Here is a 12,119-nt window from a genome sequence, read left to right as displayed (position 1 = left end):
CATCCTGATCCCTAGGGCCTTCTCCAGGCGGGTTAACAGGAGCGTTATGGGGTTTGTGTGGGCGCAGAAGACCCCGAGGGTGAGAAGGGTGTTCCTGGAGCGGTGCAGGGGTGGGGGGGGTTGGCGCTGCCTAACCTCTGTGGATATTATTGGGCCGCCAACGTGGCGATGGTGCGTAAGTGGGTGATGGAGGGGGATGAGGCGCATAGAAGAGGCTGGAGATGGCGTCCTGTGTGGGCATGAGCCTGGAGACGCTGGTGACGGCACCGTTGCCGCTTCCTCCAACGAGGTATACCATGAGCCCGGTGGTGGCGGCTACCCTCACATTTTGGGGGCAATGGAGGCGTCACAGGGGGGAGGAGGGGGCCTCGGTATGGTCCCTGATTCGGGGGAACCACCGGCTTGTCCCGGGGAGGATGGACGGAGGGTTTCTGAGCTGGCACAGGGTAGGTATTAGAAGGATGGGGGACCTGTTTGTGGACAGGAAGTTCGCGAGCCTGGGTGAGCTGGAGAAGTTTGGGCTCCCCCGGGGAACACCTTCAGATATCTGCAGGTAAGGACGTTTGTTCGGCGGCAGGTGGTGGAGTTCCCACTGCTGCTGCCACGCATGGTCCAGGACAGGGTGCTGTCGGGGGTGTGGGTTGGAGAGGGAAGGATCTCGGCAACGTATCAGGTGATGCAGGAGGAGGAGGCCTCGGTGGAGGAGCTAAAGGGTAAGTGGGAGGAGCAGTTGGGTGAGGAGATTGATGAGGGGATGTGGGCGGATGCCCTGGGGAGGGTGAACTCTTCCTCCTCTTGCGCAAGGCTTAGCCTCATACAATTTAAGGTGCTGCATAGGGCTCATATGACCAGGACAAGGATAAGCCGGTTCTTTGGGTGCGAGGACAGGTGTGTTAGGTGCTCAGGGAGCCCAGTAAATCACACCCACATGTTCTGGGCTTGCCCAGTGCTGGAAGGGTGTAGCGAGGACGGTGTCGAGGGTGGTAGGTTCCAGGGTCAAGCCGGGCTGGGGGCTCGCAATATTTGGGGTGGCAGAGGAGCCGGGAGTGCAGGAGGCGAAAGAGGCCGGAATTCTGGCCTTTGCGTCCCTGGTAGCGCGGCGAAGGATTCTTCTTCAGTGGAAGGATGCGAGGCCCCCAAGCGTGGAATCCTGGATCAGCGATATGGCGGGGTTTATTAAATTGGAGAGGGTGAAATTCGCCTTAAGGGGATCGGTACAAGGATTCTTCAGGCGGTGGCAACCGTTCCTAGACTTCCTGGCAGAACGTTAGAAGATGGTCAGCAGCAGCAGCAACCCGGGGGGGGGGGGGTACTTTTGCCTTTGTGCTGATGAAGGCTGTTAATTTATTATTCATGTACATGGGTGGGGGGGGGGGGGTTGTTCTTTTCTGTCTCTATTTTGTTGTTGATATTTTGTGAAAATTTGAATAAAAATTATTTTTTTTAAAATATATGTATAAAGCTTTAAATGGAAAGGTTTCCTCAACACAATTCTCGCTGAAGAGCTCAGAAGATATCAAACTACAGGAACAATACCCCCCCCCCCCCCCCCCGCCCCCCCATTGGTGGCAAATATCATCTAAACATCTTAGTGAGGTGATTCGTTTGAAACCTTTCCGGATTCCCAGGAATATTCTATCTACTGTGGGCTTGTTGAGGCAGGCACCATAGCAGAGCGAGGACACGATAATGTTCATACTGCTTAATAATTCCATCACAATCAGTGAAAGTTCACCAAACTCGTTTCTGGAACCAGAAATAAAACAGGGACTGGCAGAGGAGGTGTCCTTTCCCTGCACCCTGTAAGCTGTTCCTCTTCAAGGATCTATTCAATTCCCTTTGGAAAGTTACGACTGAGCCAGTTTCAATCACCCTGACAAGCAGTGCAATCCATATCACTGCAGCTTACTGCGGCCTGCTGTGATCGCCTCACATCTGTGTAGCCAGAGCATCATAACTGGACACTTCCCACCTATCCGCCACCCCCACTCCCCTGCAGCCATGCTCTCCAGGGAGAGGTTATTTTTCAAAAGCAGGGTCAATAAGGAGAAATTCATCTCCAACTCTCCCCCACCCCGCCATTAAAGCCAATCCAGAAGATGGCAAGAAACAAGTGCTCTAATCTCTGCCCCAAGTCGAGACCCCAGTCAGCTCCCCTGGTAAGGATGTAGCAGTCAGCCCACATTGCAGAGGCTCACCACTCTCTATATTAGAAATATATCCCCATATTCTCCAGTAATATTTTTTAAAAATATTCAATCTTGGGATGTGGGCGTTGCTGGCTGGGCCAGCATTTCTTGCCCATCCCTCGCTGCCCTTGAACGAAGCGTCTCGCTCGGCCATTTCAGAGGGGGCCAGTTAAGAGTCACCACATTGCACATCGCTGTGTGGGCCTGGAGTCACATATAGGCCAGACCAGGTAAGGACGGCAGATTTCCTTCCCTGAAGGACATTAGTGAACCAGATGGGTTTTTACAATAATCAGCAATAGTTTCATGGTCATCGTTAGACTGTTAATTCCAGATTATTTATTGAATTCAAATTTCATCACCTACAGTAGATTACCCTGGATCCCTGGATCACTAGTCGAGTGGCAATACCACCAAGCCACTGCCCCCACCCCCCCCCCCCCTAGCAATTGATTACTTTCACTCTAATGTTACAAGAAAAAGTGTCTATTCAAAATAAACAGCGTGCCTATCATTGCTCCAGTAAACCTGCTCCAAAAATCACTGTCATTATTTTGAATTAGAGTACAAACTAACTCGATTCCTCGCTACATACTTCAGAATATTGGGATGAATAAATCGGGGGATTGTATAATAAACATGTCATTATTTTCAAAATGCTAACAAGCACATTCACTCCAAATTTACAATGCAGGAAGTAGGCGTGAATCCATTCAAGTAAAGCAGAGCGAGAAACCACAGCAACTTTCTTCATGAAAATAAATGCAAATTGCCAACAACTTCCCAAACCTGCAATACTGTCGGTGAAGGAGAATGTTTGCCCTGACTGAAGGCTCAGGCTTAAGATAAATGGCAAAGAGGGAGAGGGGGAGATGAGGAGAATGTTTTTTTTAACACAGCGAGTTGTTGTAACCTGGAAGACCATGCCCAAAAGTACGGTGGAAGCAGATTCAATTGGAACTGTCCAAAGGGAATTGGATAAGTACTTGAAAAGGGGAAGAAAAACCGCAGAGCTATTGGGAAAGAGCTTGGGGCATTGGATAGGTCAAACAAAAGAGCCTGCACAGAATCAATGGGCCAACTGGCCGCCACCTGTGCTGTATCATTCTAGAAGTAATTGGATTATTAATTATAGACAATTCCGAACAGGGGTCTTTCACTTCATACTTGTGACAATAAGAGACTATTATTATTACATATGACACTGGGGGAATAGGCCATTGGCCCCTCAAGCCTGCTGCGTCATTCAGTAAGATTGTGCTTGATCTTCCCTCACCCACCCTATTCCCAAATCCCCTAATGTCCAAAACATAGCGATCTCAGTCTAGAATATACTGAATATGCATAGTCCTCTGGGGTAGAGAACACCAAAGATTCACAACCGCCTCAGTGAAGAAATCGCTCTTCATCTCGGTCCTAAGTGGCTAACTCTTTATCCTGAGACTATGAACCCCCCCTTCCCCAATCCAAACTCTCCAGCCAGGTTGAAATCAGCATCAAACTCCCTCCAACGTTTTATGAGATCACCTCTCATTCTTCTAAACCCCAGTGAATACATTTCCATTCTAATCAATCTCTCTTCATAAGACAACCCTGTATTGCAAACAGGGTTCTTATTTGCAAACATATCTGGCGGTGGTGGCATTGTCACTGGACTGGAGATCTAGAGACCCAGGATAAGACCGGACAACGTGGGTTCAAATCCCACCACGCCAAATGGTGAAATTTGAATCCAATAAAATACTGTAATTAAAACTCTAATATGTTGATTGTCTTAAAAACCCAACTGGTTCATTAATATCCCCTTTAGGGAAGGAAATTTGCCTGCATGTGACTCTCAAGGGTCCTCTGAAATAGAGGGCAGTTAATGCTGAAAAAATAACATTTTGTCCCCTATAAAAATATGTAGGGTTCATATATTGACAAATATTACACAGTTTTGTTAGGCACACTCCATTATTGACCAGTATAATTACAATAATAATAATCGCTTGTTGTCACAAGTAGGCTTCAATGTAGTTACTGTGAAAAAAATCAATCCTATGGTTCAACATCTCAAGTAGAAACTTAAAATGCGAGTTCAAATTAGTTCTGGAATAGTGTGCTGTCCAGCAGCACACTTAATTATTTAAGTTTTTCAAAAATTTAGAGTGCCCAATTATTTTGTTCTAATTAAGGGGCAATTTAGCGTGACCAATCCACCTAACCTGCACATGTTTGGGTTGTGGGGGCGAAACCCACGCAGACACGGCGAGAATGTGCAAACTCCATCCAGACAGTGACCGGGGCCCAGATCGAACCCAGGTCCTCGGTACTGTAGGCAGAAGTGCTAACCACTGCGCCACCGTGCCGCCCACCATTAAGTTTTATTGTCAGTGTAACTATCTCAAAGCCTCTACATCTCTCTCCTATTTTAAGACACTCCCTAAACCCGACCTCTTTGAGCCAGGTTAATTCCTCTGAAGAGTCTTCATTTTGGACTCGAAATATTAACTCGGTTTCTCTCTCCACAGATGCTGACAGACCAGCTGAGTTTTTCCAGAATTTTCTGTTTTTATTTGAAATTTCCAGCATCAGGGCAGCATGGTAGCACAAGGATCAGCACTGCTGCCTCACGGCGCCGAGGTCCCAGGTTCGATCCCGGCCCCGGGTCACTGTCCGTGTGGAGTTTGCACATTCTCCCCGTGTCTGCGCGGGTCTCACTCCCACAACCCAAAGATGTGGAGCTTAGGTGGATTGGCCACGCTAAATTGCCCCTCAATTGGAAAAAAAAATTGGGTACTCTAAATTTATTTTTTAAATAAAATAAATAACAAAAAATAAATTTCCAGCATCTGCAATATTTTCTGTTTATTTTAATTTCTCCTTAAGTGGCTACATTTTGTTTATTAACACTATTGTGAAGCACAGTGTGATGTTTCCTTCTATTTTAAGAGATGTTATTTAGTGCACATTGAACATTCCTAAAATAAACTTTGGTAAAATAGAGCATTTTGGAACATCTACAACATGCTGAGACATAAATTCAAATCAAAGGTTTTAATTTTGATTTGATCAGGAATGCAAGGTGAACGTCACTACAACACTTCACATCTCTGCTGTCACTTGCAAAGGTGCTGGGCAGGAAAATGAAAGAACATCAACAAATACATTGTCAAAAATGGTCAAAGTACAAAACCTTTCAATGCAAGCAATCAGAAAAGGAATTAAGGGCGTCTTAACCATATTTTTCAGATGCATTACTTGTTTTGAGAGATACAAATAGTTCAACATCAAACAAAGGAAATATGGGATATCACTGATGTAAATTTCAATTCAGAAACCATTTCACCTTGCATGATACCACTCTACATAAACAAACAGACTTAACAGGATAAAACAAAACAGAAAGTGCTGGAAAATGTCAGGCAGCCTCTGTGGAGAGAGAGAAAGAGCTAACGTTTCAAGTCCAATATGACTCTTCTTTGGGACCGCAATCTTTACAGCACCCCCACCTTGACTCTTAAGAGGAGGAGCTGAAGACAAATGTTTTTACGCAGCGAACTATCGTGAGCTGGAATTGTCCGAAAGGGCGCTGGAAGCAGAGTCAACAGTAACTTTCAAAAGCAAATAGCAAATTGGATAACTACTAATTGGATCACTCTTTCAAAAGCTGACACAAGCAAAGTGAGCTAAATGGCCTCTTTCTGTGCTGTAGGATCCCTTAGAAAATATGCAGCATTACCACAAAAAAAAGGGGGTGGGGAATGTTTCTGCTCACACATAATTAGCTAATTAAGCAAATAATCACAAAACTTAAAAACTGCCTTAAAAGTGTAACAAAACAATAATCAACTAACTACATCCCAAATAAAGTATTTCACCATTTGCAAACACAGATGTATAATCTTCTAATATACAAACAATATACATGGAACATATATAAAGTTATGAAAATGTATTAAGTATACAAAATGTTTCTGTAACTCAGCTCCTGTGATTCATACTCATCAGTGAATGAATCTTCCACATCTCTGAAACTGACTGTAAATATACTAACCAGGTATGTTTACAAAAAACAGCAACATTATTTTATGCATGGTGTGAACTTTTTACTGCAATGTGGAGATTGAGTAGAATGGGCCTATATTTTGAAATATATATATGATCAAAATAAATACATATATCTGAGAAATATATCACATTGAATAAAACATAAATATACAACATATAATCTACACCTTTGCACACGTGTATACATAAACACAGAGCCTCAGACAGGTCTAGATGTACATATACACACACAAACCCTGACAAACATTGACTCAGACATGTACACACTGACACATACATAGGTCCAGGCAGACACACAGACCTGGACACACACATGGGCTCTGACAAACACTGAGCCAGACATGTACACTCTGACATGTACATAGATCCAGGCAGACACATAGACCCAGACACACGCACAGGCCCTGACAGATACTGAACCAGACATGTACACACTGACGCAGACATAGGTCCAGGCAGACACACAGACCCAGACACAAGCACAGGCCCTGACAGATACTGAACCAGACATGTACACACTGACATAGAATCATAGAATTCTGATCATGTAGAAGGAGGCCTTTCGGCCCATCGGGTCTGTCCTGATCCTCTGAAAGAACACCTTACCCAGGCCCACTCTCTCACCCTATCCCAATAACCCTTTAACCTAACCTGCACATCTTTTGGACATTAAGGGGCAATTTAGCATGGCCAATCCAGCTAACCTATATATAGACACACACACACATACACACCTATACACACATCTAGAGCCTGACAGACTGACCCAGACACGTACACCCAGAACCACACACATCAACAAACAGGCACAGAGACACACACAGACAGAGCCAGACCCTGACACAGATACAGGCCCACACAGACAGACCCTGGATCACATTCAGAGACACACACAAACCCACACAGGCAGACCCTGGCAAACGCACGGAGACACACTCAGACCCTGACACAGGCACAGATACAGACCCAATCAGACAGAGCCTGACAAAGGCACTGAGACACACACAGACCCAGATACAGACCCACACAGGCAGAGCCTGACAAAGGCACAGAGACACACACAGACCCTGACACAGGCACAGATACAGACCAACACAGACAGGGCCTGATACAGGCACAGAGACTCGCACAGACCCTGACACAGGCACAGATACAGACCCACACAGACAGACCCTGGATGACATTCAGAGATACACACAGACCCACACAGACCCTGACCCAGGCACAGAGACACACACAGACCCTGACACAGGCACAGATACAGACCAACACAGACAGACCCTGGATGACATTCAGAGATACACACGGACCCACACAGACCCTGACACAGATACAGAGACACACACAGACCCTGACACAGGCACAGATACAGACCCACACAGACAGACACTGGATGACATTCAGAGATCCACACAGACCCTGACACAGACACAGAGACACACACAGACCCTGACACAGGCACAGATACAGACCCACACAGACAGAGCCTGGATCACATTCAGAGACAGTGTGGAATGTAGAAAGCAGCCCTCCCTCTGGCAGTGTGCCTGTGTGTGTCCGGAGGTTACACTCTGGCAGCTGGTTACACTGTAGCCAGGCCCCGGGCACTGACAATGAAATGGACACAGAGAGAGGGCGAGGAGCCGGCTCCCCGCACCCAGCGCAGGAGGAGCGGGGCACACTCACCACAAAGATCGAGGTCCGCACCACCTCGGAGACGCTCTGCCGGAGCTCGGCGGCGGTGCCGGGTTTGCTCAGAGCCCGGGTGAACCTCCGCGTTTCCTGAGCCATGAGCGGGGACTCGGCCAGCATCACCCCAGCGGCTGGGGCTCCACACTCTGCGCCTCCTCCCGGCAGCTCCCTCCGGCAGCGCTCACATCCTCCTCGATCCCATTCCCAATCAGTATTCCTGCTCCCCCTTGACTCGGCTTCTCCGAGGCTTGGGGTTCTGAGAATGCTTTAATTGCCTTTTCAAGGTAGGGCACACATCCCTCCCAGGCTCACTGCAGTGTGTGTCTGTAACTCTGCCTTCCTCCAGCGCACAGGCTGCCAATTCAACAGCAGAGAGAGATTGCTGACTAATCTCTACTGCCCTCTCTCTCTCTCACCATCCACTCCAGGTGAACATTCAAATGTGATGATGGACTGGCTGCCCCTACACAAATCACTTCATTTCAAAGTTGTTGCAGAAGTAAATGTTGTTGGCACATCTTGACCATTCTGGACTCAACTTCATTCACCCTGTTGGAGTTGGCTGCTTTCCATGGTCACGAAGGTCACACCCCAGGCTTCATTTATTATTATAATAATCTTTATTCGTGCCACAAGTCGGCTTACATCAACACTGCAATGAAGTTACTGTGAAAAGCCCCTAGTCGCCACATTCGGGCGCCTGTTCGAGTACACAGAGGGAGTATTCAGAATGTCCAATTCGCCTAATAAGCACGTCTTTCAATACTTGTGGGAGGAAACCGGAGCACCCGGAGGAAACCCACACAGACACGGGGAGAACGTGCAGACTCCGCACAGACAGTGACCCAAGCCGGGAATCGAACCCGGGACCCTGGCGCTGTGAAGCAATTGTGCTAACCACTGTGCTGCCGTGCCTCCCATTTCAAAGTCACTTGCATTTAAATTTAATTGAACCCTACAACACAGCTCATTCGGCCCATGATGTCTATGCCAGCTCATTGAAAGAACAATGCAATTAGTCTTAAGAGTTTTTTTACAGCACAGAAAAAGGCCCTTCTTGCCATCCTGTCTGTGCCGGCCATCAAGAACCTATCCTCATCCCATTTTCCAGCACTTGACCCCGTAGCCTTGTGTGCAGTGACATTTCAAGTGCTCAGCTAAATACTTCTTTTTAAAAAGTTTTTCCAATGAAGGGGCAATTTAGCGTGGCCAAACCACCTACCCTGCACGTCTTTGGGTTGTGGGGGTGAGACCCACGCAGACATGGGGAGAATGTGCAAACTCCACACGGCCAGTGACCCAGGGCTGGGATCGAACCCGGGTCCTCGGCGCAGTGAGCAAGATAATTCTCAAATGTTGTGAGGATTCCTGCTTCTACCACCCTTTCAATCAGCGAGTTCCAGATTCCCACCACCCTCTGGGTGAAAAGGTTTTTCCTCACATCCCCTCGAAACCTCTTACCTTAATGCACCCCCTGCTCTTACCCCATAACCCTGCAGATTCCACCCCCACCCCTGCCACCACCTGTCTAAGTTTATATCCAATTCCCCTTTGAACGTTTTTGCTGAATCTGTTTCCACTGCCCCTTTCAGGCAGCGCCTTACAGATCAAAACAACTGCTGCAACAATCAAAATTATCTTCATCTCCCCCCTCTGCTTCTGCTGACAATTATCTTCAGTCTGGTCACCGCCCCTCCCATCCCTGGATACAGTTTCTCCTTCTTTACTCCATTAGAACTCTTCCTGATTTTGACTGTCTCAATCAAACCTCCCCTTGACCACCTCTGCTCCAAGAAGAACAACCCCAGCTCCTCTCGTCTCTCCACAGTGCTGAAGTCCCTCAGCTCTGGGACCATTTCACCACTGCAGCCTCTCTCAGGCCAGGACATCCTTCCTAAAGCGCAGTACTCTAGCTGAGGTGAAACAGTGATTTATAAAAGTTTTGCATAACTTCCATGCATTTACCCCCTCCATCTCTATTTATGAAGCCAAGGACACCACATGCTAATAAACAGCCTTATTATATACACTTCATCAGCTCTGTCTCTATTGAGGGGTGTCAATACCATGAATTACTTTGAAGTGCAGTTATTGTTGCGACCTATATAGTAGCTATTTTAAGCACAGCAAGATCCAGCAAATAGCAATATGAGGAATGACCTGATCGCTGTGTGTTTTTTGAGCAAATGTTGATCAGGTCACTGAGAGGAAATCACTGTTGACCTTTAAAGAGCAGCACAGGATGTTTAATAACCAACTGAACTGCCGTGGCAGAAGACGGAACCTCAATTTATCGACACCTCTGAGAGACAGCACTTCTGACAGTGCAGCACTCTCACTCGGCATTGCACTACATCACGAGCCTTACGTTATCTGCTCAAATCCTGGCGTTAAGACTTGGATAATTCACAATTCACTGACCTGGATGTAGACTTTGACAGAGAAATACAAATTCAGAGGCTCCCAGATTGTGTCAGGAGTAGTTAATGTAACCAAATAGTATCCTTCAACGTAGACACCCCCGACTTCCTTTTTAAAGCCTGTCCACCATCTACAAGGCACAAGTCAGGAGTGTGATGGGATACTCTCCACTTGCCTGGGTGAGCGCGGCTCCAACAACACTCAAGAAGCTCAACACCATCCAGGACAAAACAGCCACCTGATTAGTACCACTTTCACAAACATTCACTCCCCCCACCACCGACGCCCAGTGGCAGCCTTGTGTACCACCTACAAAATACAGCAAATCACCAAGGCTCCTCCGACAGCACCTTCCAAACCCACAACCTCTACCACCTAGGATAGGGCAGCAGACAAACTGAAATACCATCTCCTGCAAGTTCCCCTCCAAGGTACACACCATTCTGACTTGGAACTATATCGCTGTTTCTTCAAAATGGCTGGGTCAAAATCCTGGAACTCCCTCCCAAACAGTGGATATTCCTACAATAGAAAGACTGCAGTCTTCAAGAAGACGATTCACCATCAACTTCTCAAGGGCAATGATGCCGAGGACCCGGGTTCGATCCCGGCTCTGGGTCACTGTCCGTGTGGAGTTTGCACATTCTCCCCGTGTCTGCGTGGGTCTTGCCCCCAAAACCCAAAAGATGTGCAAGATAGGTGGATTGGCCACGCTAAATTGCCCCTTAATTGGAAAAAATAACTTCTCAAGGGTAACTAGGGTTGGGCAATAATAATGTTAACATAACCAGTGAGTCCACATCCCTCGAAAGAATAAAATAAAGTTCTACGGTCCAGTTTAAATTTATGTAGCATCTTTCCAAACCAGAGGATGGTGCAATGCATTTCAGATCCAATTAACTTCTTTTGAAATCTGTTTTAGTGATGTTTGTTGATGGATACATTTCCACATGGACACGTGGGAGAACGTCTGTTCTGCTTCAGAAGAGTTTTTTAAAAAATCTTTTTATTGGCATTCCTCATATTTATAAACAGTTGTATATATACACATCACATTTTTCTCGCCTGCGCTAATTTCCTTTATTATACAAAGGTTTAGTTTGTCCTTCGTTTAACTGACCCTACGTGCCTTTCATTGCCCTCTGGATCGGTCTGTGTTCCCCCCCCCCCCCCCCCCCACCCCACCCCCCGCCCGGCTTCGGCTGTGCTTTTCTTTTCTTTTCCGGACAGAGTGGAATCATCTCTCGTGGTTTTCCTGCCTTCCCTGCTTCAGAATAGTACCATGGGATCATTGACATTCACTTGAGAGGGAAGATGGGGGTCTCAGTGGAAAATGAAAAGGCACTGTAGACAGTGCTGCACTCCCTCAGCACTGCACTGACAATGGTAGCTTGGAGTTTGTGTTCAACTCTCTGATTCAATGTTTAAGCTGATTACGTTTAGACGGAGAGATGAGAGTTTAGAATTGAGTAATGATGAGCTCCATCTTGCAACAAAATGTGTGAAGGTTAATGTTAATTGAAGTCATCTCTGTTCCAAGTCACTGATCACCTTGCCAGATTTGTAACATTCCTGGTACAATTCCAGCCGTCACCAACACAGTTTTAAATAAATTCTGGCCATAAAACAGAAAGCCTTTAAATAAAACTAAAATGTAGAAGTCACGAGCACAAGGAGTGATTGAGGCTAATAGAATAGGTGTCTTTAGAGGGTCGTGTGGAGCATAAAGACCAGCATCGGCTTGATGGGCAGAATGGCCTGTTT

The 12,119-nt window shown here is 46.7% G+C and overlaps 1 protein-coding gene across 4 annotated transcripts in view; it reads right to left on the bottom strand.

Moving 5' to 3' along the window:
* Positions 1 to 8,290, bottom strand: part of LOC140391521 (dedicator of cytokinesis protein 9-like) — a 407,496-nt gene extending 399,206 nt beyond the window's left edge. For 3 of the 4 annotated variants that reach the window (XM_072476084.1, XM_072476085.1, XM_072476095.1), the window contains exon 1: positions 7,929 to 8,290. In XM_072476084.1, the coding sequence (XP_072332185.1) occupies positions 7,929 to 8,054 (126 nt within the window). In that variant the 5' untranslated portion in view covers positions 8,055 to 8,290. The remainder of the gene's footprint in view (positions 1 to 7,928) is intronic. The other variant, XM_072476094.1, reaches the window with a different exon arrangement.
* Positions 8,291 to 12,119: the final 3,829 nt, after the last annotated feature.

This window comes from Scyliorhinus torazame, chromosome 15, assembly GCF_047496885.1.
Source record: "Scyliorhinus torazame isolate Kashiwa2021f chromosome 15, sScyTor2.1, whole genome shotgun sequence".
Classification (NCBI taxonomy): domain Eukaryota; kingdom Metazoa; phylum Chordata; class Chondrichthyes; order Carcharhiniformes; family Scyliorhinidae; genus Scyliorhinus; species Scyliorhinus torazame.
Note: the sequence above shows the minus strand (reverse complement) of the source record. Positions and strands in the feature narration are given on the sequence as shown.